General features: G+C 40.2%; 2 protein-coding genes across 2 annotated transcripts in view; one reads left to right on the top strand and one right to left on the bottom strand.

Moving 5' to 3' along the window:
- The window catches only part of LOC117556911 (PDZ domain-containing protein 4-like), a 28,297-nt gene extending 24,167 nt beyond the window's left edge, over positions 1–4,130 (bottom strand). The window contains exons 1-2 of the mRNA XM_034232507.1: positions 4,081–4,130; positions 2,698–2,800 (exon numbers count right to left, since the gene is read on the bottom strand). The gene's annotated coding sequence lies outside the window, so the exon portion shown is untranslated. The remainder of the gene's footprint in view (positions 1–2,697; positions 2,801–4,080) is intronic.
- Positions 4,131–12,818: 8,688 nt separating this feature from the next.
- Positions 12,819–18,750, top strand: LOC117556906 (putative C-type lectin domain family 20 member A). The gene is made up of 6 exons (XM_034232500.1): positions 12,819–12,855; positions 13,045–13,214; positions 13,640–13,808; positions 14,372–14,704; positions 17,876–17,976; positions 18,440–18,750. The coding sequence occupies exons 1-6, from the start codon at positions 12,819–12,821 to the stop codon at positions 18,563–18,565; spliced, it is 936 nt and encodes a 311-aa protein (XP_034088391.1). The 3' UTR covers positions 18,566–18,750.
- The last annotated feature ends 5,019 nt before the right edge of the window (positions 18,751–23,769 follow it).

The raw sequence follows: 23,769 nt of genomic DNA, 5'->3' as shown, positions 1-23,769 counted from the left end.
ATGAAATGTTTAATTTGACACGTAATACCCATAAGGGACCAACATGCTTCAATTGAGTTCTAAAGACAAACAAAAAATCCAAACCAAATGAACTGTAAAAATAGAAAAAAGTATATAAATATGTAAACAAATTAAATCCAAAAATAATCTAAATAAATGTGTTAGTTTGTGAGCAAATGAGAAACACCTGAATCCGATGAGGCCTAGGAATTAAAATACCTACAGTTATACCCTAGAGCAGGGGTACTCAAATACAAATCTTGAAGGTCCAAAATAAATGTTTCAATAAGACAAAGGTCCGTTTATTACGGTCATTCAAACTTTTAAACAATTGCAACAAGATTCTTAACACGAGGTTGCAAAAACTAAAATAATCTGTATGCAGCAGTTTTTCATTGTTATTGTGTCTGTGCTTGACCCCTCAGAGTCGCAGTGTAAGAGCTGCACAGTTATGAATAAAGGCAGCTGCACCCTCTTTCATTCAGCATTCCCATTAGTGCTTTATAAATGTATTCCCCCTTGTGTGTCCACTGAGGTTCGTCAGGCCCAACACATCTTCAACAAACTCCCCCTTTGCCTCATCATAAAAACTCACAAACACCAGCAACTGAGCATTGTCAGTGGTGTCAGTGGACTCACCCACAGCTAAGGAAATGCACTGTGCATTTTTTATTCCATCACAAAGCCGATTAATCAAATCACCAGCCAGTATGTATGTTCTTCTGGTTGCTGTGGAATCTGAGAGGGGGATTTGTTTGATTTGACCTGTTATTTCCTCTTTTTGTTTGCCTTCAACATGGTCTCCATCACTTCAGTCATGCATTCTTTTATACTGCAGTTATTATCCAGTGGAAAGTCCTTACCTACTGCCCTAGTTCAATCAAAGTGGTTACTTTTTTTTGGCTGGGCAGTGTAGTTTTACACACCGTCTTATTTGACTTTCTCAGGACTTAAAACTGTTTTTTGGGGGCAGACCCCCTCAAAGAAAAAAATATATTTACACACGTAAGGTCATCATCTTAATAGTTGTGTATGCTCATCCGTGAGCAGAGCATCAAGTTGACATGTCTATTACAGCTGAATGCGGCGATTACCATCTTGTTCAGCGAAACGCCTCACAAACGTATTAAGATCAACAGCTTTAGTGCGTTTTGATTCAATGCTGAGTACAGCCACACTGACAGTCTCTTCTCTGTCAGTGTAGACCGCAAATACCTCATTCCTTCAGCGCTTGGGTCCGAATGCTTCTCGTTTTGCGCCGTCCAGTTTAAAATGAAATCGCCGCCAATCGTATGTACACGCTCGCGCCAGGACCGGGGGAGGGGTTACATGACGTGCATCTTGTGCTGCATTCACTTGCACTCGGACATTAGAGACTTTCTCTCATAAATGTCCGATGAGCCACAACTTTTCTTTCAAAACAAAGCTGCCAACTGGGGTGGCAGCTGGGGTGGCAAGGCCTATGTTTAGGGTGTCAGTTGCCACCCCGGTAGGTTAAACTAGGCTACTAGCTACAGTACAGATGGAACTAGATGAGCTGTTAACTCTCGCTCTGAATTTTTATTTTTTTTATTCTCGCTCTGACTTAGACAGGTTGAAAGAGACACACACATTTTTCCCACCCGCATTCCGCGAAGACCCGCCCTACTGTGCCTCTGATTCGCAGATTGTTTGGGGGGAAAAAACGCTGACTGGATGCTGAATGTGATTGGACCAAAGCGTTGACACACACAGGTGGAACACAGTGGAACAGTCAGACATGCAGAGCGCTGTTTGCAGTGGACATAGCGGAGAATTTTGACTTGTTGCGAATGCGTTGTGGCGATGTCTCACATATAATACAGAGAGATCATACATATGAAAAGTATAATTTGCTCAGAGTCCGGAGACAGTGGTGGTTCGGTCCGGATCCGGACCGGAGTCCGTAGTTTGAGGATGCCTGCCCTAGAGGACCAACATGCTCGCTGCCTTTAAAATCAAATTAGATACATGAAAATCTGTATGTATGGCATGTTGTATGTTGGCAGCTGCTTGAAAAGGTAGAGGAAAAGGAGAATGTTGGCATATGCTGTGGCTGCTGCTCAGTGGGTAGTGCGCTGAACTTCAAATCAGGTGATAGCAAGTTCGAGTCCCACTGCAGTCAGCATGTCGTTGTGTCCCTGAGACGCTTCACCCCAAATTGCTCCTGTGGGGATTGCCCACAGTATTGAGTATGTAAGTCGCTTTGGATAAAAGCGTCTAACATGTCATGTGATGTAATGGATATGACTAATATTGAAATAGAAAAGCGGGAATGATTAAACGCTGCAGTTACATCAGAAAAGACGGTAAAAGTGAAGTGATTTTTAGATATGAAATAAGATGAGAGGAAACGAGGAGAGGAAAGGGGGAAAGATGAGATATGGAAACGTGATAAGGAAGAGGAACATCAGCTGAAACTAAATGGGACGGAGAGAAATCAGATGGAGATATTAGAGGCAAAAACGTGGGAAGACAAGAGAAGGGATAAAGCGGGGTTTGAAGTAATGAAAAGAGATGATATGAAAGAAAAGACATGAAAAAGAGGATTCCTGTCTGACAGCAGCTCAAAACCTCAAAGAGAGCGAAGAGAAAAGGAAGTAACACATGTGGGAGATAAAAGGAAGTAAAAGCACCAATTGAATAATAAAATATGTGTGTATTCATGTCTCTGTTTACCTTTCCTCCTTTGATTCTTGCGGACCGACCCGAGTTGTTGCAAAGGCTCCTGGGAGTTTTGTGGTCGGTCTAGTGGGAGCTGAGAGGCTCTCCGTCCTCTGACCTGAGGAGGGGAGGAGGGGAGGAGCAAAGCAGATTAGTAAATAAAGAATACTGGAGAAGTGGATTTAGTTAACCTGGCGTCACCCATTGGTTTGTAGTCTACTGAGTTTTGGCAATTTTTGTATCTCCATCTTCGTTTTTTTGTAACTGAAAGTGACCAAAATATTACCTTTAACTTTCATGTACTGTGAAAATGTTAAAGGGGCTCTATTCTGCTCATTTTCAGGTTCATATTAGTATTTAGTGTCTCCTGCCTGTGCTGCAGCACCTCTGTCTGAAACCAGAGCCCAGTCTGCTCTGATTGGTTAGCTGGCCGGCTCTGTTGTGATTGGTCAACCGCTTAGAGATGTCCCGCCCCTTAGCCTATCACGTACAATGTGTTGGAGCGCTAGCCAATAGAAGCGCAACTGTGACTTGAGGCATAACCTACAGTAATACTAACTATTTCTACATTTAGTGGACAAAAAGAGGCAAATAGTTTAATAGTCATTTGTATTAAGGATGTTTCCTTCTACAGCTCTAAAATAAGACGTTTTATGGAAGCACTAAAACCCTGAATATCAAAATGAAATGCATGAAAAACTGTTTTGCTTGGGGGGTTGCATAAGGCAACTACCGAGGGCATCAAGAAAGGATAGAGAACTTCAAATGCACTGTTTCCCCTATATACAAACAGCGGCGGCGCAGAAGGAAAGGGAGGCAAATATTCAAAGTTCTGTGGCCTTCATTGACCTTCTGCTGACTCTTCCAATGAATTCATCAGTCCATCTTGGGTCTGTTCCCCTTTTCGTCCTTTGCATACAGCTGATACTGCATGTTTGTTTTAAAGTGTATGTGGGTGTCATCGTAAAAGCAGTGCGTTTGGTTTACCTGTTCAAAGGTTTGCATGTATGCCAGTTGCCCATGTCTTGAGCAGGGCTCCATTGGATGATACGTTTTCCATTCTCAATGGGACTGTTTATAATAAGACATTTGCACTTGTTACAGCAAGAAAAGAGCCAAAGACAGCTTCATATTAACCAAGAAGCCATTTTTGAATATGACTAGTGTTGAAAAACACTTTGCACACATCACACATCAGACCTTCCTCACATAACGAATGATTGAAAACTGTGCAGGTGACAGTCTGACAGGAAATATCCTGTATCTACCATCAGCTTTATGGGAGAGGAACCTTATTAAAGATGACTGATAGGAGGCGGTGGAGGGAAGTGGGACACGAGAGTCAGAGAAGACGAAGAGTCAGTCAGGGAGGAGGATCATAGAGAGAGAGTGTCCTACCTTCACGTTTCCCTGTCTGTCCTTCGGCCGCAGGGAGTCGTTCCAGCCTTTCTGCTAATGAGAGGGAGACAGAGACGAATGGTGTTAGGAGAGGAGGAGAGGAGGAGAGGAGTATATTATCTATCTAGGAGAATGAAACCTGAAAAACACTGAAACCAGAGAGACGCGAACAATTAAAAAAACAATATTACATTTGTTATATTTGCAAACATCATATTTATTAGTCTATAGAACATCCCTAACATTGGTGTAAGGTGGTCTGCTACGTCCCCACTAGGGGATGAGGACATGCAACACACACCAGTTGGAATTGGTAAATAATGATAAGGAGTTTATTATATAGCAGGATAACAAAATGGAAGGCAAGCAACTTGAAACAAACAAAAGGGCCACGAGGGCGCAGGTTTAACTGAGCACCCACAACAATTAAATACAAACAAATATACACTAACAACCAAAATAACAACAAAACAACCCTCACTATCCAAGTGGTACAGACTAACGAAAGGAGACTGTATGCAAACACAGCTATACTATAAGACAACAGTCAACATGATACTATCCTAATCTAAACACATCTAATCACATCAACTAATTATCAAAACGAATAATTTCTAAATTCAAAGGATTTTTCTTTTTCAGAAATGAAGGAAAGTCTGTCTGTTGTGATTGGTTAACAGCTTAGAGATGTCCTGCCCCTTAGCCTATCACGCACAATGTGTTGGAGCGCTAGCCAATAGAAGCAGATTGTTACATAGTGACAAGATATCTGTTTTTCTTATTTGGGTCCTTGATGGAGAACTCTAGCGGACACCATGCTTCCAACCAACTATCAAATCAAAAGTCATAAACTCAATTTATCATAACAAATTAGCCAAAATTGTAATTCTTCAAGCTTTGCATTTGTCCTTTTAATTACAGTTTTTTTTAAGGCATGATAAGGCGGTTATTTCCACCCAACGTACCACATTTTACAGATTTTATAAATCACACCATCATCAATTGTTTCACTCTCTCCACTCACTTAGACTTCAAGTCCTGTGCCATGTTACCAAGTCACAGAAACACAGGGGGCACGTAGTGTTTCCCTCCAGGCCACACACACACACACACACACACACACACACACACACACACACACACACACACACACACACACACCAAAAGGTCCTCACAAAAAGAAATGTCCTCACAAGTAAGGTTGGATGTCAGGGGTTGGTCCACACAAGAATAGCAAGGCAAACACACACACACGCACACGCACACACACACGCACAGCAGAACAAGCGCTAATTTACAGGGCAGTGTGTAACCTTGGTTCACTCTCACCTGCATCAGCGGCTCATAACTAGCTTACACACAGCGAAAACATTAGCATAAGTAATAATATAGCTGTAAGCATAACCGAGAGTGCAGGCGTCACTCAGGGGGAAATATGAAAAGAAACACCTGCTCACAAATGAACATGAACGTAATTATTATTATTGTGTGTGTGAGTGTGTGAAGCGTAATAATGAAAATACTGTGTCTTTATTAGATTTTCAAGAATCATCTCTTGTGAAGTTAATGACTGCAGACACGCTCGCGTCAATCTAATGCCTGAAGACACACACGCAGGAGCCCTCTGTACATTTCCAGGTAGACACACACACACACGCACACACGTACACACACAGCTCATGAATACTTCGTGGTTGCACACAAATCTCTATCCAACACCTCTCCTCCCTGCCTTTGTTTCAGAGCTGATTGTTATGCATTACATGTTGTCTGCAGGTTGTGTGTGTGTGTGTGTGTGTGTGTGTGTGTGTGTGTGTGTGTGTGTGTGTGTGTGTGTGTGTGTGTGTGTGTGTGTGTGTGTGTGTGTGTGTGTGTGTGTGTGTGTGTGTGTGTGTGTGTGTGTGTGTGTGTGTGTGTGTGTGTGTGTGTGTGTGTGTGTGTGTGTGTGTGTGTGTGTGTGTGTGTGTGTGTGTGTGTCAGTGAACATAAGGCCTTAGCAAGTCAATACCCACTCAATATCCCCACTCATTTATCAGGTGTGTTGTGGTCTGGTCACTGATTGTGTTTCATCTGCCATCAAGTAGGTCGGCCTAGAATTTCCCCCCTGACAAATCACATACCTCGGGTAGACAACTGTGTGTGTGTGTGTGTGTGTGTGTGTGTGTGTGTGTGTGTGTGTGTGTGTGTGTGTGTGTGTGTGTGTGTGTGTGTGTGTGTGTGTGTGTGTGTGTGTGTGTGTGTGTGTGTGTGTGTGTGTGTGTGTGTGTGTGTGTGTTGTTACATAGAGATCTCCCTCTGAGTTGCCACCTTCACCTTCTGGTTTGTCAGCCGTTTAAAGTTGTGTTTTGTTTATCATATGAAGTAAATGTTGATTGCACAATGTAATGGCTGTAGAGTAATGACACCATGGGCGTTTAAACGTATTCCCCTTAAGCCTCGCTCTCACTATGCAATTTTGTCTTTCCACTGGGTACGATCTCCTGGGAAATTGAAGGCTTGATTTACGGCACACGAAGGGAAAAGAGCACGCTTTAGTTGTGCCTATAAAATGATAACGTGCGCTCTGCTGTCCGAACCGAGAAAACTGTAGTGTTATGGCTCCCACATTTAAACTACAGAGCATTATAGATACACTTATTCCGTACTTACCTTTCAAAATAAAAGCCCTTAATGTCTACATTTGTTCTTTTCAAAGGCCATATCTTACAGTATCTATCCCCAGGTAGAGGAACAACCGGGAAATGTTAACTGAGGAAACTCTAAAAGGCAATAGAGCCCTGTTGACGAAAGGAGATAAAAAAGGTGAAGAGGGAAAGAAATACAAAATCATTCTTCAAACTGAGCTAGATCAGTAAGAAACAAAAACCTGCCTCGTTAATCCAACTACTGGGGTTTTCTCTGTCTTTATCATCCCAAATTGCGGCTTGAAATCTGAGTTTATAGTTCAAGTTAAGGTTTTAAGAATTGTTTCTTGATTTGAAAAGCAGGAAACCTTTTTAAATAAGGTCTGTGGTTAATTAACACTAGCTAAAAGGTGGGGTAGGTAATTTTGGAGAAACCAGCTCGAGTAGCTTGAATTTGAAAATACACAGCCGGAACAAATCTGCCACTTCCTCACAGAGCCCCTCCTCCAACACACTTGAACGCGCACATGACCAATGAGGGCACGAGGTAAGTTTGTGCCCAGATGGAAGGCTGACAGGCAGGTAGGCCATCCAGTTACTTTAGCCGGGCCGGCTCAGATGATTGGTCGTGCTTTTTACAGCGCCACGGCTTCCACAGATTTTTGTCAAAGCACTTCATTGCTATCGGGATGTTGAGAGCATTCCATGGAATATAACAAAAAGTGTATCTCGAGCCGGTTTCTCAAACTTACCTACCCCACCTTTAAGAGATGTTCACGTTTTGTTCTACGACGTAAAATACGTCAGTAAATACTCCACTGCTGAATGTCGGAAGCTTGTTCATGTCTTGAAAACAGCAGTTGCGGACAGGTGTCTAAATAGGATTACTAAACATCATCTCGCTGAACATTAGCCGCCTTTAGCTTAGCGATGGTGACTCGTTATGTAACTGTGATGTAGTTCCTTTAAAGCCTAATGTTGGCGTCTTACTTCTAGGGAATATATTTAGACTTCAGTATCATAAAGGTGTGTTAATACGTGGAGATTATCCTGCTGAACAGAATGTGTAAGTATCATAAACGTGTGTTTGTCACAGAGCTTATTTTCAATTAATTTAAATGGAAAATCCCTTCGAGTAAACCTGTTAACTTCTGGGTCAGTCTAACAAAAGTATCTGATCACTAGTCTGTACCTCTCCAGTTTCTGTTTGTCTTTGAGTATGTGGCAGTTTGACTGCGTGTGTGTTTTCTGTGCAGGATAATTACAACCTTCCCCTGCTGCGCCACTGCTCATTATACTGTGTGTGTGTGTGTGTGTGTGTGTGTGTGTGTGTGTGTGTGTGTGTGTGTGTGTGTGTGTGTGTGTGTGTGTTGTGTGTGTGTGTGTGTGTGTGTGTGTTGTGTGTGTGTGTGTGGTGTGTGTGTGTGTGTGTGTGTGTGTGTGTGTGTGTGTGTGTGTGTGTGTGTGTGTGTGTGTGTGTGTGTGGTGTGTGTGTGTGTGGGTGTGTGTCTGTGTGTGTGTGTGTGTGTGTGTGTGTGATGTGTGTGTGTGTGTGTGTGTGTGTGTGTGTGTGTGTGGTGTGTGTGTGTGTGTGTGTGTGTGTGTGGTGTGTGTGTGTGTGTGTGTGTGTGTGTGTGTGTGGTGTGTGTGTGTGTGTGTGTGGGTGTGTGTGTGTGTGTGTGTGTTGTGTGTGTGTGTGTGTGTGTGTGTGTGTGTGTGTGTGTGTGTGTGTGTGTGTGTGTGTGTGTGTGTGTGTGTGTGTGTGTGTGTGTGTGTGTGTGTGTGTGTGTGTGTGTGTGTGTGTGTGTGTGTGTGTGTGTGTGTGTGTGTGTGTGTGTGGTAACAATAACAGTCCCGACTGGGCTCTGCCACATTAGCCCGACAGAAATCACAGCTAAGTGAAGTGTGAAATTAATAACCGAGAGGCAGGAAAGCGCTGACTCGTCTCTTCTGTTATAGAAAACCTGATATCTTACATACAAAGTGCGCTCTCGCCTAATGGAGCTTTATGTTTAACATAACAGCATGGATCTCAATCAGGAGCCTTTTTGTGCTTTATCTCAGTCAAAATGGATTATTGATCCTTTTCAGCATAACAGAATCACCCAATTGTTACCTAAAACACAAATAACTGATGTTGTGCACGAGGCTAGTTAGCCATCTTTTTCTTAAATCATGGGCGGAGAGGTGGGACTTCATTATTGGAGGACTATTGATTGATATAGAGAGCGGTACAAAACAGTTATCACTGTGCCTTCATTGTAATGCAGAATACTTCAGTCAGTATTTACTAGTTGAGCCAGTGGATTGATTTACTATCCATTGACCTTGTGGTTTAAGTGTCTTAGAGAGCAGTGAATTAAATCACTTATGTTAATGACACAGTGAACATTAGCTTTGTCACCAATTATAGCTCTGTAATGTTGGTGCCCTGTTCATTTTGGTTATATGCTATTTTCATCCACAAAGGAGGCAAGGTTGGTCAGTCAACCACTTTGTTCCCGACTTAAAATTCCCCGCTGTTATTCCATTAATATTCATGACATTTTGTTCAAACATCCATCACTCCCACACAATGAATCATGCTGACTTTGGTGATACTCTGTCTTTGTCTCTGGATTTAACAAAGTGTGGTTTTGGGTGAAAATACTCAATAACTATGTGTATATTGTCATGAAACGGAGACCTATCGGATGACCAATGTTCGGCTGAATTGATTACCTTTTTAGACCCTGTAGAGATTACTAACATCTTTACTTTCTTCTAGTGGCTTCATCAAGTCAAAACTTTAACTTCCTGGCTTTTATTTGATTTATTTCCATTTAATTTTGGAGAGATACTCATCACTCCCACACAGTGAATACTAATAAATTTGGTGACCCTTTCTCATAACATCACCAAGGGATTAACAGATGTAGTTTTGGGTGAAAAGACTCAACAACTTTACTGTGAATTGGATCGTCATGAAATTAATTTCGGGCAGCTGTATTGATTACAATGGAGAACTATTGGATGACTGATATTCTGCTGAAACACTTTGTAGATCATGACATTTGATTCTCTAATACCCCAATGTCCACCCTCCACCTCACCACATTAAGGACATACTTCTTATTAGGGTTGGTATTGAACTTTTGTATTGAATGCAACTTGTGAGCTGCAGTAATCATCCAATATGATTTTCTCTTGGGAATATGGGTGTGAGTTACTGTGTAGCATATTTGCATACTCCATGAATGTACTCCTCACATGTGCTACTGCTACTGAAGTATAGGACAAGCATACTTTGACTTTCATTCTAGCATTTGAAATGTTTAGCTCATTTGAAACCAATGCAGTAGCACTTTCAGTAGCGTGTAACGAAAAGCGAACGTACCTGCAGGATTCTTGCTATTTTGAGTTTGAGTGCACTTAGTGTGGCCTGCTTTCAATAAAAGCATCAGGTGAATGTTATGCAATGAGGTTATTCTTCAGGTGAACATGAATGTCTGCATTGTCTTTTATGACACTCTAAAAGTTATTTGAGATATTTCTCTTGAGACCATTATATGGCAACAGTAGAACGTTAACCAGAGGGTAACCCTGCCTCAAAATGCAACACGCCATGTAAACAGAAGAAGTAATTAAAATGACAGTATTGACGAGTGAGAAGCGTGACAGAAACATTCCCGCTGGGGTTATAACTACCAGTAAAGCATTAGCAGCAGCTTGAGACCATTGTGATCTCTGCCACACAGGAACAGGAGCTGATGCTGATGACTTTTATTGTCTCTCATTGTTGTCGCCATGTGTTCAATATGTCGGAGGCTCCATCAATACCACCTCCTGGGGCTTTAACACGTTCCTGCTCCCTGCTCATTAACTATTTACTGAATCCATCAACACAAATGCACACACACACACACATTTATCTCTTTCATCCACGCGTTTATGGGCTCAGAACAGTCTCATAATACACACATGCACACAGAAGGATTCACACTTGTATTTCCGGATCCATACTTGTGGTTTTCAAAGCACACACAAATGTGTTCCGTAAATCGCATGTAAATAAAACCCAAATACAGAAAAAAGTTGTATATATGTCAGGGGATTCTCAAAAAACCCACACACGAATGCAAAGCGATCCGTGCACAGAAAGCGGTTTGTGTTTGCAGGTTCAGAGGATTTAAACGGAAAACTAATATGTGAGGATCAAAAATCCATATTCTGTATTTTGATTTTATTTACATATGAAACGTAACACATTGGTGTGTGCTTTGAAAACCACAAGTGTGGATCCGGAAATACAAGAGTGAATCCTTCTGTGTCCATGTGTGTATTATGAGACTGTTCTGATATAATAATCATAATAATAATAAATCATAAAGAACTGTTACAGGATGTGTATTTTGTAAATTGTGTAATTTGTGTATCTTTAATATTTTTGGATGCATGCTTCTTGGTCTTTGGCTCTTTTCTTGCTGTAACAAATTCACATTTCCCCTCTGGGACGAATAAAGGTATTCCGATTATGATTCTGATGCTGATTGGTTGAGTTAAGTATTTTTCAATCGCCTCACGCAATGTTTTTTAAATGTCTTATTATTAAACCATTATTCAAGTCCCATTGAGAATGAATCATCCAATGGAGCCCTGGTCAAGACATGGGCAACTGTGTTTCCTAACAAACTAGCCTACATGCAAAACAAACACACTGCTTTTACGATGACACCCACATGAACTTTAAAACAAACATGCAGTATCAGCTATATGCAAAGGACGAAAAGGGGAACAAAGATGGACTGATGAATTCATTGTAGGGCAGCAGGAAGTCAATGAAAGCCACAGAACTTTGAATATGTATATGTGATTCTTCCCTTTACCTCCGTTTCCTTCTTTTGCCATTCGTGCTTCAGTGTAATGTGGCTCTTGGAGTTGTGTTGGGAAAATACCGAATGTACTTTTCCAATATCAGAGTAACATGATAACAAAGGCCCAACTGTAGCTGTGTACATGACAGGATATATGATTACCTAGAAGAGCATCAGGACTGTTTTAGGCATATGACAGCTATGTGACAACGATTAACATGATGATTCAGCCCCTATGGAGAGAGACATTTGACTGTCATGTTTATTGCTTACGTGGGTCTTAGCTAATCTGAACTAAGCATAGAATACTGCTTTGAACCGGTATACATGTATCTTGTGACTGTGTAACTCCCTCTCTTGGATATCAGCATGTGAAGGACACTGTTCAGGAACTAGTTGATGCTCTGTATGTGATGACTACTTCCATTCTGGAGAGGATCAGAATGGATCCTGAGGTTGAAGCTCAAGCTGGTGACGAGTGATACTTTTCTAACAAGTTGCATTGATGACCTTTTTGACCACCTGTGCGGTTGAATTTCAAAAGATCAGGTCCTATCGTCTTTTCCAAACCACTATTCCTTAACTTCTGAGTTAAACATCATTGGGTTAAGAAGAGAATCTGACTGCACTTACATTAGGCTGTGAATGATTGGCCAGCGGATGTTATTGATGTGCGTCTGCCATGAGGAAACAGTAGATTACCATAAGCGCATGTAGATACTTTGCTCTTTGTGGTGATGATTTATAAACATGAACAACATTATTACATTAAAATATATACAACATTTTCTCCTTTCATTTCTAAAAGGGTGGTCGAGTGTATCCTCAACTAAAGGAGATTATAAAGGAAGCACTGCAGCTCTTTTCCTGTCATCAGAATCTGATCAGCTCTTATCACGTCTGACACTGAGGAACTTCTGAGTCATTTCACTCCGTTAGGAACCTTCCCAAGACCCCAGGAAGTGCGCCGGCCGCTGAAGGACATTTTCGTGGTGGCTGTATTGACAAACAGTCGTAATTTGGTTTTCCTGCTGTGTATCACCAGACCTACGCCCATATTTCTCTATTGGTCTTTCCTTGTAAATGCATGTAAGTAAATAGGCCTGATATAATGAACTGTTGTTCCATATCCACTTTGCATTAAGTCGAAAGTGCAGCTAACTAACGCATAATGTTAGTTAATGTTTAACCTAATGTATAATATAAAAAGCTGCACATCTCCAGTCTCTGTCCAAAAGAGAGGAACCGGGAAGAGACAAGGATGGAAAAGGTTCTTCTGATCATCATCGCTCTTTCAGGCAAGAGTTTTATATATTTGATTTAAAATACTGCATGTTGTCCCATTAGCAATTGTTAGTACTTTGTATTTTGGTTTCCGTCTGACAATTACTTAAGTTCTTTAATTTACAGTTTAACTTTAATGTAATTTGGAGAAGTCGGTTCAGTAATTGATATTGAATCTAATCAAAGTGTCTGTGTCTCTGCAGGGCTGAGCGCTGTCTCCTCACATGCTGAACGTCAGTACCATTTTGTTTATGAAGCAAAGAACATGTCTGAAGCACAGAGATACTGCAGAGAGAAACACACAGACCTGGCCACTGTAGACAGCGAGGAGGTTGTGAAGCTCCTGAACGACATGGCAGGCCAACACAACCAAGTGAGGTCACTTTTCTCTGTCTTTCGATTCAAATGAATTACATTTCTTTTAGAGTTACATTTAAAAATGAGAGATTATTACAGAAAGCTAAACCTGTTTTAAAGTCCTATGGGAACCTGAGTATTAAAACAGAGTTGAACATGTTTTAAGCCAAAGCTATAGCATGAAACCCTGTAATAAAGTGGAAGAGGTTCAGAGTAACAAGGCTGTGAATGAATGTTGACTTGAGGGGATTCCCTTTAGATCACCACGTACCAAGGCTGGTCTCATGAAGGCAAACCTTCTCTTTATTAAACATACACATTTTCTTAAGCAGCAGCTTTAAAAGCTTCAACAGGATGTAATAAATATAACAATTTCTTGCTTTCAGTCAGCCTGGATAGGGCTGCACAGTGTTCAGGACAGCTGGAGGTGGTCGATGTCAGACCCAAGCTTCTACGGACCGGGGGAAGATCGAGTTCAGACCATGGGAGTTTGGACGACCAAGCAACGAGCACGATGACCAATGCACATATTTAGATTCTTATAAAACAGGAACATGGTTTAATTATGATTGTAATCACGCCCTCCAGGCGATCTGCTTTGATGTCACAGGTAAGAATATAAACTTAAAATTAATATTACACATTTAAAATCATATTTTAAGCTTCTGAAATACAATGCATTGATCTTTATCTAACTAGCGGTTCCCAACCTTTTTTCCTTTGTTAGCAGTTCCACTAAAGACATTTCTCTTTTCACTCAAATTCTCACATGGTTTCATTTAAAAGATAACGTGAAAGAAAATGATGTATACAATACTTTGCTAACTTGTTTCAGAATTATAGTTACATTTTACATCTTATACATCTGTGCTAAACAGAATAAGAACAATATAGAATCAATATAATTTGAATGAAGCTTTAACCTGTAACACAGTATCTTCGCATTGTTGTACTTCTTTTACTCAAATATCTGAATATTCCACCACTGATACTACTAAAGTTTATTGCCAACATTCATGTGTTGAAAAACCCCAGAACTACAAAGTACAAATATGTGGGATTTAAATGTAATATTTTATGTTATAAAGGCATCAATACCACCAGAGATGTGGCATTGATGTCAGGCTGTATGTCGTGGTGCCTCTACTCAGCTTCTCTGGGGTCCATTTTCAGGACCGAATGCAACATTTGTCCTCATTGAGAGCTACATGACATGGACTGATGCCCAGAGCTACTGCAGAGAACACCACACAGACCTGGCCAGTGTGAGAAACCTGACAGAGAACCAGCAGATTGTTGAGCTGGTATCTGGAGGGTTTTATTGGATCGGCCTTTACCGAGACTCCTGGAAGTGGTCCGATGGAAGCAACTCCTCCTTCAAGTACTGGGCAGATTATAAACCTAACTACATAGCTTTGAAGGTTTGTGTTGCTGTAGCTTTCGACAACTCTGGAAAATGGGAGGACTTGGACTGTGGCCTGAAGAAACCATTCATCTGCTACGGACGTGAGTAAAATGTACACCTATATCAAAGCAAGTGATGATATTCAACCCAGTCTCACGGCATTTTGTGTTCACCAACACGATTTTTAATCTATTGATTTGTGTTCACCAACACGATTTTTAATCTATTGATTCGTGTTCACCAACACGATTTGCCCCTTTTTTTTCGTGTTGCACAGCACGATTTTAAAAGCAATGTATTTCTACTGCCTGCAGCACGTCTTTTTCTCCGGTCGGGTCGTGGGAGACCGGAAGCTGTGTGGTTCATAAAAACATGTTCTTACTCAATATCAAGCCACAATTATTGCTTTTATTTTAAATCGTATAATTTCGGACTTTTGTTTCCGTCTGTGAGGAAAAATTTTAGAAGGACATTTTTTTTCCTTCTAATTCGTTATTCTTTTCAAAATAACACACTGTTATTTACTCACCAATAACACACAATTATCCTTGCTTTTATTTATTGGTTTAATTCCATAATCTCTGGCTTTTTTGGTGTCCGTCGGGAACTGAATTTCAAAATAAAAATAACCGGAAACAGACGTAGGCCTATAAGGGACATTTCGAGCATTATTGCGATTGTCAACATTTCTGAGTTTAGGATGGCCGAAGACACTACACTACCCATAATCCCCAGCTATCGTTTAGGACTACAGTCCCCGTAAGGTTACGCAGAGCGTCAAACAGCTGTGTGAAATGGAACGAAACCACGCCAGACTATCCAAAACTGGAATCGAACGCCCCCCCAGAACTACACATGCGGGCTATTGTGTTTCCCAAAATGTTCTATGGGACGTCTCTACTGAACGTTTTCGTTTTTCCCACAATTAGAAGTTGCCAGTATTAAACACATTGGTGTTATCAAATGTAAAACATATAATTAATAAATGGGTGAAAATCGCTTGTGTCCATAATGCGCAGCATTAATACCCACATGACAGCTCATTGTTACTTTGTAATTCTACTCCACTACAATTCAGAGGTTAACCTGGTATTTTTACTCCACTACACTTATTTGAGTTACTTTGCAGATTCTGATTAATGATGTAAAATATAAACAACCCTTAAATCAGACTTTAGTTACACCTGAGTAAAATTCAGGTAAGGTGATTGTCAAGTGCCAACAATCAGGAGAGATATTTGATAGTTGGTGCTTGAGAAGACTCAACATGTATCTGCAATTGACATGAATGGAAACGAGTAATAAAGTATATTCATTACTCGTTATTCTCTAGCTAATTAAAGACTGTATAATGACTATTTTGCACATCCCTTTCAAGATTTTCAAAGGTTTATTGACATATCATATACACAACTACGGTGTAGTTATGCAATGAATGAAACACTTGGGTCACAGGTTCCTCAACAGTGCATTACAAGACATCTATCAATATGTGTACTCAGTAGTTTCATCTAGTTGTTATTTAATGACTCAGTAGTTTATATAATGACTCAGTAGTTTCATCTGTATACCTCCACCATTAAACTGTCATATTCTGCACATTTCTTATTATATCTACATACATAAGAGTATAATTCATATGTATAATATCAGTTAAAATAAGTGCTTCAACATAGTTAACATTGCAGGAAAGCAATATATTAGACATTAAGTACTTTGTCAGGCTTAATATTTATCTGTAGATACTGTAGATACCCCCAAAGTTTTTTTCTTATTTAAAAGAAGACCTTAATCTGTTATTTAATGTTTAAATAAAGGTTAATTCGTTTTTCTGTTTTGCACCTCCTCCTATTAATATCTTTGTACATTCTGCACTAAACTGTTTTATTGTAGAGATCACTTAGAGTATCTTCTTGATTTTTTATATTCTATATTTATACTTTCCTCCTATGAAAGTATGTACTCTTAATATTTTTTTAATCAAATAAAACACAATAATTCAATAACGTGCTTTAACCACTAGGCGGTGCACACAAGGTACACACAGCCATAATAACTTTGTATTATTAGTGTAGGACACTTGTGTTTTCGTACAACATCTGAAGATGTGTAGTTTTATGCATGCTTTCACATAATTGTACAGCATATTGCTATACTATTTCAGACTCAGTATTTACATTCTTACATTCAAAGAAAATCAGTAATATCTTTAAAAACTACAGTCCTTTTATATCAGCTGTGCACCGTTATGGTGTAAATATAACCTATCTGTGAATTAGATCAAATGTAAAAGTCAGCCGAATTAGTGTTGATACTGCAAGGAGACGTATTGTGTGAAGAGAAATTGAAGATGTTGTTTAATTGTTGAATATATTTACAGTATGATCCACGTCAATTATTCAGTTTCGGCGGCATTTTCTCAGTTTTTCCAAAGGTCTTCTCATCAGGGCTCTATAAATAAAGAACTACGGCAGATCTGTAATATACAATGCAGCCGAACCGTGTATTACAATGCCGTTATGTGAGGACTTTCAAAGAGAAAAGCAAGAGCGCTCGGAATTAAGTATTATTTTATTCTTTTAAAATGTTTTCCGGATTTCATATCATATAAACACCAAATCCCAGCATGCATTGCGGCTAAAACATCCAATAAGCGAGCTTAAAACCATAGCTGAGGATCTTGGGTAATCGCTCGAAATGCCTACGTATGTTTCCGGTTATTTTTATTTTGAAATTCAGTTCCTGACGGACGCCAAAAAATCCAGAGATTATGGAATTAAACCAATAAATAAAAGCAAGGATAATTGTGTGTTATTGGTGAGTAAATAACAGTGTGTTATTTTGAAAAGAATAACAAATTAGAAGGAAAAAAAGATTTAAAAAATACAGATTTCAGTATTCTGAGGCTCTGAGCCCCATTTATTTTCCTCACAGACGGCAACAAAAGTCCGAAATTATACGATTTCAAATAAAAGCAATAACTGTGGCTTGATATTGAGTAAGAACATGTTTTTATGAACCACATAGCTTCCGGTCTTCCTCGACCCGACTGGAGAAAAAGACGTGCTGCAGGCAGTAGAAATACATTGCTTTTAAAATCGTGCTGTGCAACACGAAAAAAAGGGGCAAATCGTGTTGGTGAACACGAATCAATAGATTAAAAATCGTGTTGGGGAACACGAAATGCCGTGAGACTGGGTTGTGATATTGAGTATGTTGAAAAAGAAGACACCATAAACGTTGTGACTGATGAAGTTTGTTTGTGTTTCTAGCTGTTGTGCCTGTTTCAATGCAAGTGATAAAGGTGAGGGTGCAGGAACCAAACGGTGTGGATCTGAACGACCAAGCTTTTCTGGATGCGATGTTGGTGGAGGTAAATCATGTTTTCTACTTTGATGCAAAAACATCACCAGAAAGGAAATTCCCATGACATGAGAACAAGAGACGAAAGAGGTAGGAAACAAATAAATATCTATTAAAGAATAATGAATTCAACGAAAGACAATGCAGTAAATGAATTTCAATACGAATGAAATGGACCAAGATGAGCATGAATGAAATTCTATATCCATTATCCATTCAATACTTTGGCCACAAATAACAGGACCCAAGCATTTAGGAAGAAGACGTGTAAATATGTGCAGAAGTACATAGCAGAAACTTAGCCACATGCCACCAAATGCATTAGGAACATGTACAAATACTATTCCATAACCTGAGGTAAGCCTTTACACTGGAAGAAATAAGGGGAACAGCTACCATTTCAGATGAGTGAGCTAAAGAGAAATCATCTGTTTTTACTGGAACGATAATGATAATGAGTTTTTGTGTCTCAGGCGAAAAAGAACCTAAGGGCCCAGGGATTGGACGACAACGTCCAAGTGGCCTGGAGGAAGCAGCCGGATGGACAAGTCTTCCACAAGGAGGAGGAGGAGAAGAAGAAGAAGAGGGATGAGCTCTAAAGCTGAATTGCTGTGTGTGATTTTTATCAGAGAAAAGTGCATTTCTTTCCTCAAAGTCCTCGTGTTACAGAATTCAGCTGCAACAATGATCTGAATAATCAATTAGTTACGATCATTTTGATAGAAGATTGAGAATGTGATGCTTCTCCTTGTTATATATGAATTTAATATGTTTAGGGGTTTTACTATTGAATGTTTTTGCTTGGCCGGTGGGAGATAATAATACAATGTTTGGCTTAAATTACAAATAAAATAAATGATCTTTATTGAAATTTCATACAAAAATGTGTTTCTTTATTTGCCTCCTAATTATTGTTTTTTTGTCTCATAATATCTTCAAATGAGTTATGTTGAAAACAGTAACAGGCCGTGCCTTTCACACCTAGGCCTTCAGTAGTGTCCACCTGAATGAATCCACCTCCTAATAGCATTATTATGACGTCACGGCTATAGAAACCATTAAGATGAAACATTAACGCAGTATAACAGGGCGCTGCATCACAGACAGGTTTCTAATGTAGCGAGAATGAATGAATGCTAAAGCGAGACCACCGAACAACACAATTCAACAAGCCTCCTTTCACTGCTGCGCCGCACATCCTCTCTAGCAGAAGCAACAATATTTACTTAATAAAATGACAAGAAAATATCAACAATGTTAAATAAAAGTCATTATAGCCATTACTCACCAATACGTTTGATTATTTGTTCCCAAAAACCTTCCTCCTTTCTTTCTTTCTGAAGAGTTCAGTTACTGTGTTGTTCAGATTACCTGAGTGTTTCAGTTCCAATAATAAGTCCTGTTCTAACGCCATGGAGGCTGATGCTGGAAGTCGAGTCAGTTCAGTCGTATTTCTGTCAAACACATTGTGGAATATAGGAATGAACCGAGTCCTGCTTCAGATCTCTTTATACATGAACCTTCCTAAGAACAATTCCACCTCAGCCCCATCCATCATGGTGCACTTTGTAATGGAAGGTATGTCCTCTTGTTGGGGGACATTTAGAAGATTTTTGGTTAGAGATGTTTGGGATTTACTGATTTGATTTACGCTCATGTGATTGGCATAGAATGAAGGAGACATCTGATTGGCTATAGATAGAAAAAATGACAAGTACCAATCGGGTGACCGTCAGGGGAGTCTCAAAAAACCCACACACGAATGCAAAGCGATCCGTGCACAGAAAGTGGGTTGTGTTACTTTGCAGGTGCAGAGGTTTTAAACGAAAAACAAATGTGTGTGGATCAAAAATATATATGTAAAATATTTTTCTATATTTAGATTTTATTTACATGTTTATGAAACGGAACACATTTGTGTGTGCATTGAAAAACACAAGTGTGGATCCGGAAATACAAGTGTGAATCCTTCTGTGTGCATGTGTGTATTATGAGACTGTTCTGAGCCCATACGCATTCCCTACATCTGATGAACACACACACACACACACCCACACACACACACACACACACACACACACACACACACACACACACACACACACACACACACACACACACACACACACACACACACACACACACACACACACACACACACACTGTGGAGAAAGAGACGGGACGAAGCATCAATTTTTCATTCCCAGCGGGCCGAGGGGGAGAGCAGAGATGCTATAATCATACCCGAGAGAGGGGGAAGCTAAAAGGGGAGACAGGGAGCGGTCAGAGAGAGAAAGGGAGGAAGGTTGAATCCAGACGAGGATGAAATTGGAAGAAAAAAGGAAGAAAATGGGGGGGAGGGGGAACATGCAAACCACCAGAGAGGGGGAGATGAGAGTGGGAGAAAAGGACTCCCAACCATTAGAAAGAGATTTCTACTTTCTCTCTTTCCACTCGCCCCTCACCTCCATCAATCCTCAGGACTTTCAGACTCTAATGGAAGTCAAGCTGAGGATCGAGGCGTGGAGATTACAGAAAACTACAAAGACCAGACGGGCCCTGTGGAATAGTGACTTTACTCGAGGTGTGTGTTAGGCGCTAGAACATATATCGTCTCATCCAGCATCCTTTGAGGAAAGATTAAAGTCTCAATATCTGAACAGAATATGGGTACATTGAATTTAAAGAAGTTGAAACTCCTGTGGGAAAAGAGAAGATGCATGGAAGACTGACTGAAAGAGATTGTTTTGAAGATGCATGAGATACACACTAATTATATATTAAGGAAGTAAATGTACTATTTACTATTTTGCAGAAATTCAACCTAAGGAATATTTGAATTGAAACATAACACTGTATATGTATGTGGAAAGATGTTGAGTAATAATTTACCAGAACAGCGAATACATGTACCTTGACTAAAGATAGCGCTTTTATTAAAGCAGAAAGATAGAAAACAACAACAGGCACAAATGTCCTTTCAGGCAACACCAAGAAACTCAATGTGAAGACAAATTATTTTTGACCGTTACAAAAATGTAACTGCAATTACTGATTTCTACTTGAAAAGACAACAGAACCTTTATAGAGTTTATTTGGCAGATAGAGCCTGTCCAGGTGTCCTGCTGATGATAATTAGTCACGTTTTGAAAGTTTAAATGAAACTTTAGATATCCTTAATGGAATAAAGCCAACTGGAGATGGAGAAGGAGAATCATTAAACACCACAAATGTTATTTCTGTCACCTGACTGTCATCAGAAACTGCCGGAGAATACAGTGAATTAGGCCAATTTAGACCAATCTGTCATTACGCTCAAATTATAGTCATTATAATCAACCCTCTCACAGATAATAACTATGTCCTAGTGAACAGGGTTGGTTTTCTTAGTTTATTCAAATGTATTTTAGAGATATGGAGGTTTTTATCAGACTAGACGACATTCAACCAGTCAAATAAATGAAAACGGATAAGAAACACTATCGAAGAATGTGGAGAGAAGAGTCTGTGTACATCTGCAGGCTCATAAAACACACACACACACACACACACACACACACACACACACACACACATTATCACAGAAGGAAACCACAGCTGTGTGTTTTGGATTTTAAAAGCTTGACAGATATCCAACCCTTTAGAAAGAAACATCCAGTGCTTCCTCAAAATGATCTTAATTATGATTCATAATCCAAACACATTTGCATTTTACCTTCAGCTGATGCTTCTGTCAAAGCAGAAATACTCCACAACATTTCCTCCTACATGTCTGTTCCTGGTCTTCTGTCTAATGTGAGCAGCTGTACAACACAGACTGTAGAAAACAGCCTTTATCATGCATGGTCTGAACAACTCACCAGTTTGGTCCAGAGCATTGAACGCAATATAGGAACATCAACCATCCTGACCGCTACACCTCTAATGTTTATCAGTGACATTGATGAGGCTTCACTTGCGCCAGATTCAAAGATCTGAATATGGGAAGAGCTGGTGGAGCCCGGATGGAGACCAAGAACTCAGGTTATCATGGACATTGCCTTCACATTATTATTACATGTCTCTTGTTAGAAGCTTTTATCCAAAGTGACTTACATACTCAATACTGTGTGGACAATCCCCACAGGAGCAATTTGGGGTGAAGTGTCTTGCTCAGGTACACAACGATATGCTGACTGCAGTGGGGTTTGAACCTGTGACCCCCTGAACCCAACACCACCGCACTCAAGCCCGCCTTAACCTGCCATCAGGCCCTGGGGCTGATAGTTTTTGTAGGCCCCCTATTTAAACAACAAATCAAAGTCATTTATAGCCTCGGCAGGCTCTGTGATCGCACTTCTCCACTCTGCTCTACGCGCGCCTGGTCCTCTCCTCCAGATGAGTGACGTATCGGGCCTCCCTCATGTATTTGTCCGGTTGCCGTTGGCTCCCCTCCACGTAGCAAGTCCTCCCATCTCCTCCAACGGATAATGTCCCTCCTGTCTGTTTTTCCTCTCCCGCTACTCCATCGCTATCAGAACCAGGCGGCCTACTTGGCTCCAAGGCCCCGCGGCCGGCACCGCTGCCGCTCGGTACAGAACTCATCTGTCCTTCCTCCTCATCCTGGTCTACAGGTTTAAAATAATCTGTAAGCTTTGGCATGTTTTGTAATAGCTGTTTGTCTCGAAACTCCTTTTCCCTCAACAATTTCCTTTTCTGAGCGCCACTCTCAAACTTTTTCTTCTCCGACATTTTCTCCTAAACAACCTTCATCTGTCACTCAATCACTCGCAATTTGAATAAGTCACATGTGAAACATATTCTCATTCTGATTGGCTGTTAAGTTGTGCCCACTGACTGTTACAGTCATCATTTTTGAGAAAAATCTCTGAAATCCATCGATCTGATTGATTAGCGGAGCAAATGATCAAAATAGTATGGAGGGAAGATATTTGCGTTTGGATTACTGGTCTGAGGGAAGCTCACGAGTGTGTGTGTGTGTTTGTGTAATTTTGCGTTTGTGTGTATTGTGTTTGTTTCCCGGGAAAACCCTCACGAGAAACACCGGCTGTTGTTATTCCTGCTGTGACGTCAAGTTACTCCGTTCTCCGCTTGTATTTATGCCGTTACAAGCTTCAAAGTTGTATTTATCATCTGAATTTGCCGAAACAAGTTTAATATTCTGAAAGCCAAGACTTTGTTTATTTAACATTTTTTTAAAAACACCCGGAAAAAATATATATATATTTGAATTTTTTTTATTTTTTTTATTGGCTCATGATAGGACCCCGATCTCCGTAGGCCCCTGGGCTTCAGCCCAGGTCAGCCCGTGTATTAAGGCGGCCCTGACCGCACTGCGCCACACGCCTCCCTAACATACATTACTAACAATACGTAATTGTTGTTTTAATCACTTTGTGTCAGCTTTAGTATAAGCCTGATTTTTGCATGATCCTGCTTCCTTATTTTGTCTCAAGTCTCTAATGAGCATGCTAAAATGTGAGAGCATATCAGAAACACAGTGACCAAATAAACAAGCTTTCTGTAGTATAAATCTAGTTGGAGATATGTGTTTTTTTTAAGCCCCTTTACTGAGTACTACTTAAGCAACAGAAAAATAATTATGTTTATGAAATACTCTGAACTCATAAAGCTGACAGTGACTTTAATCCAGTTAAATGCACATGTTTACTCTGGAGGAGTTTGCATCCTGGCAAGATGTTTAGATACCTGCCGATAATGTACTGCTACATAAATATTGGGTTTGGTGGGAAGTCATTTGTGAAGCAACCAAAAAAAAAGGTCAATAACGATCTAATTTCTC

The sequence above is a fragment of the Gymnodraco acuticeps genome, unplaced genomic scaffold (assembly GCF_902827175.1).
Source record: "Gymnodraco acuticeps unplaced genomic scaffold, fGymAcu1.1, whole genome shotgun sequence".
In the NCBI taxonomy this organism is placed as follows: Eukaryota; Metazoa; Chordata; class Actinopteri; order Perciformes; family Bathydraconidae; genus Gymnodraco; species Gymnodraco acuticeps.
This window is presented reverse-complemented; position numbering and strand designations above follow the sequence as displayed.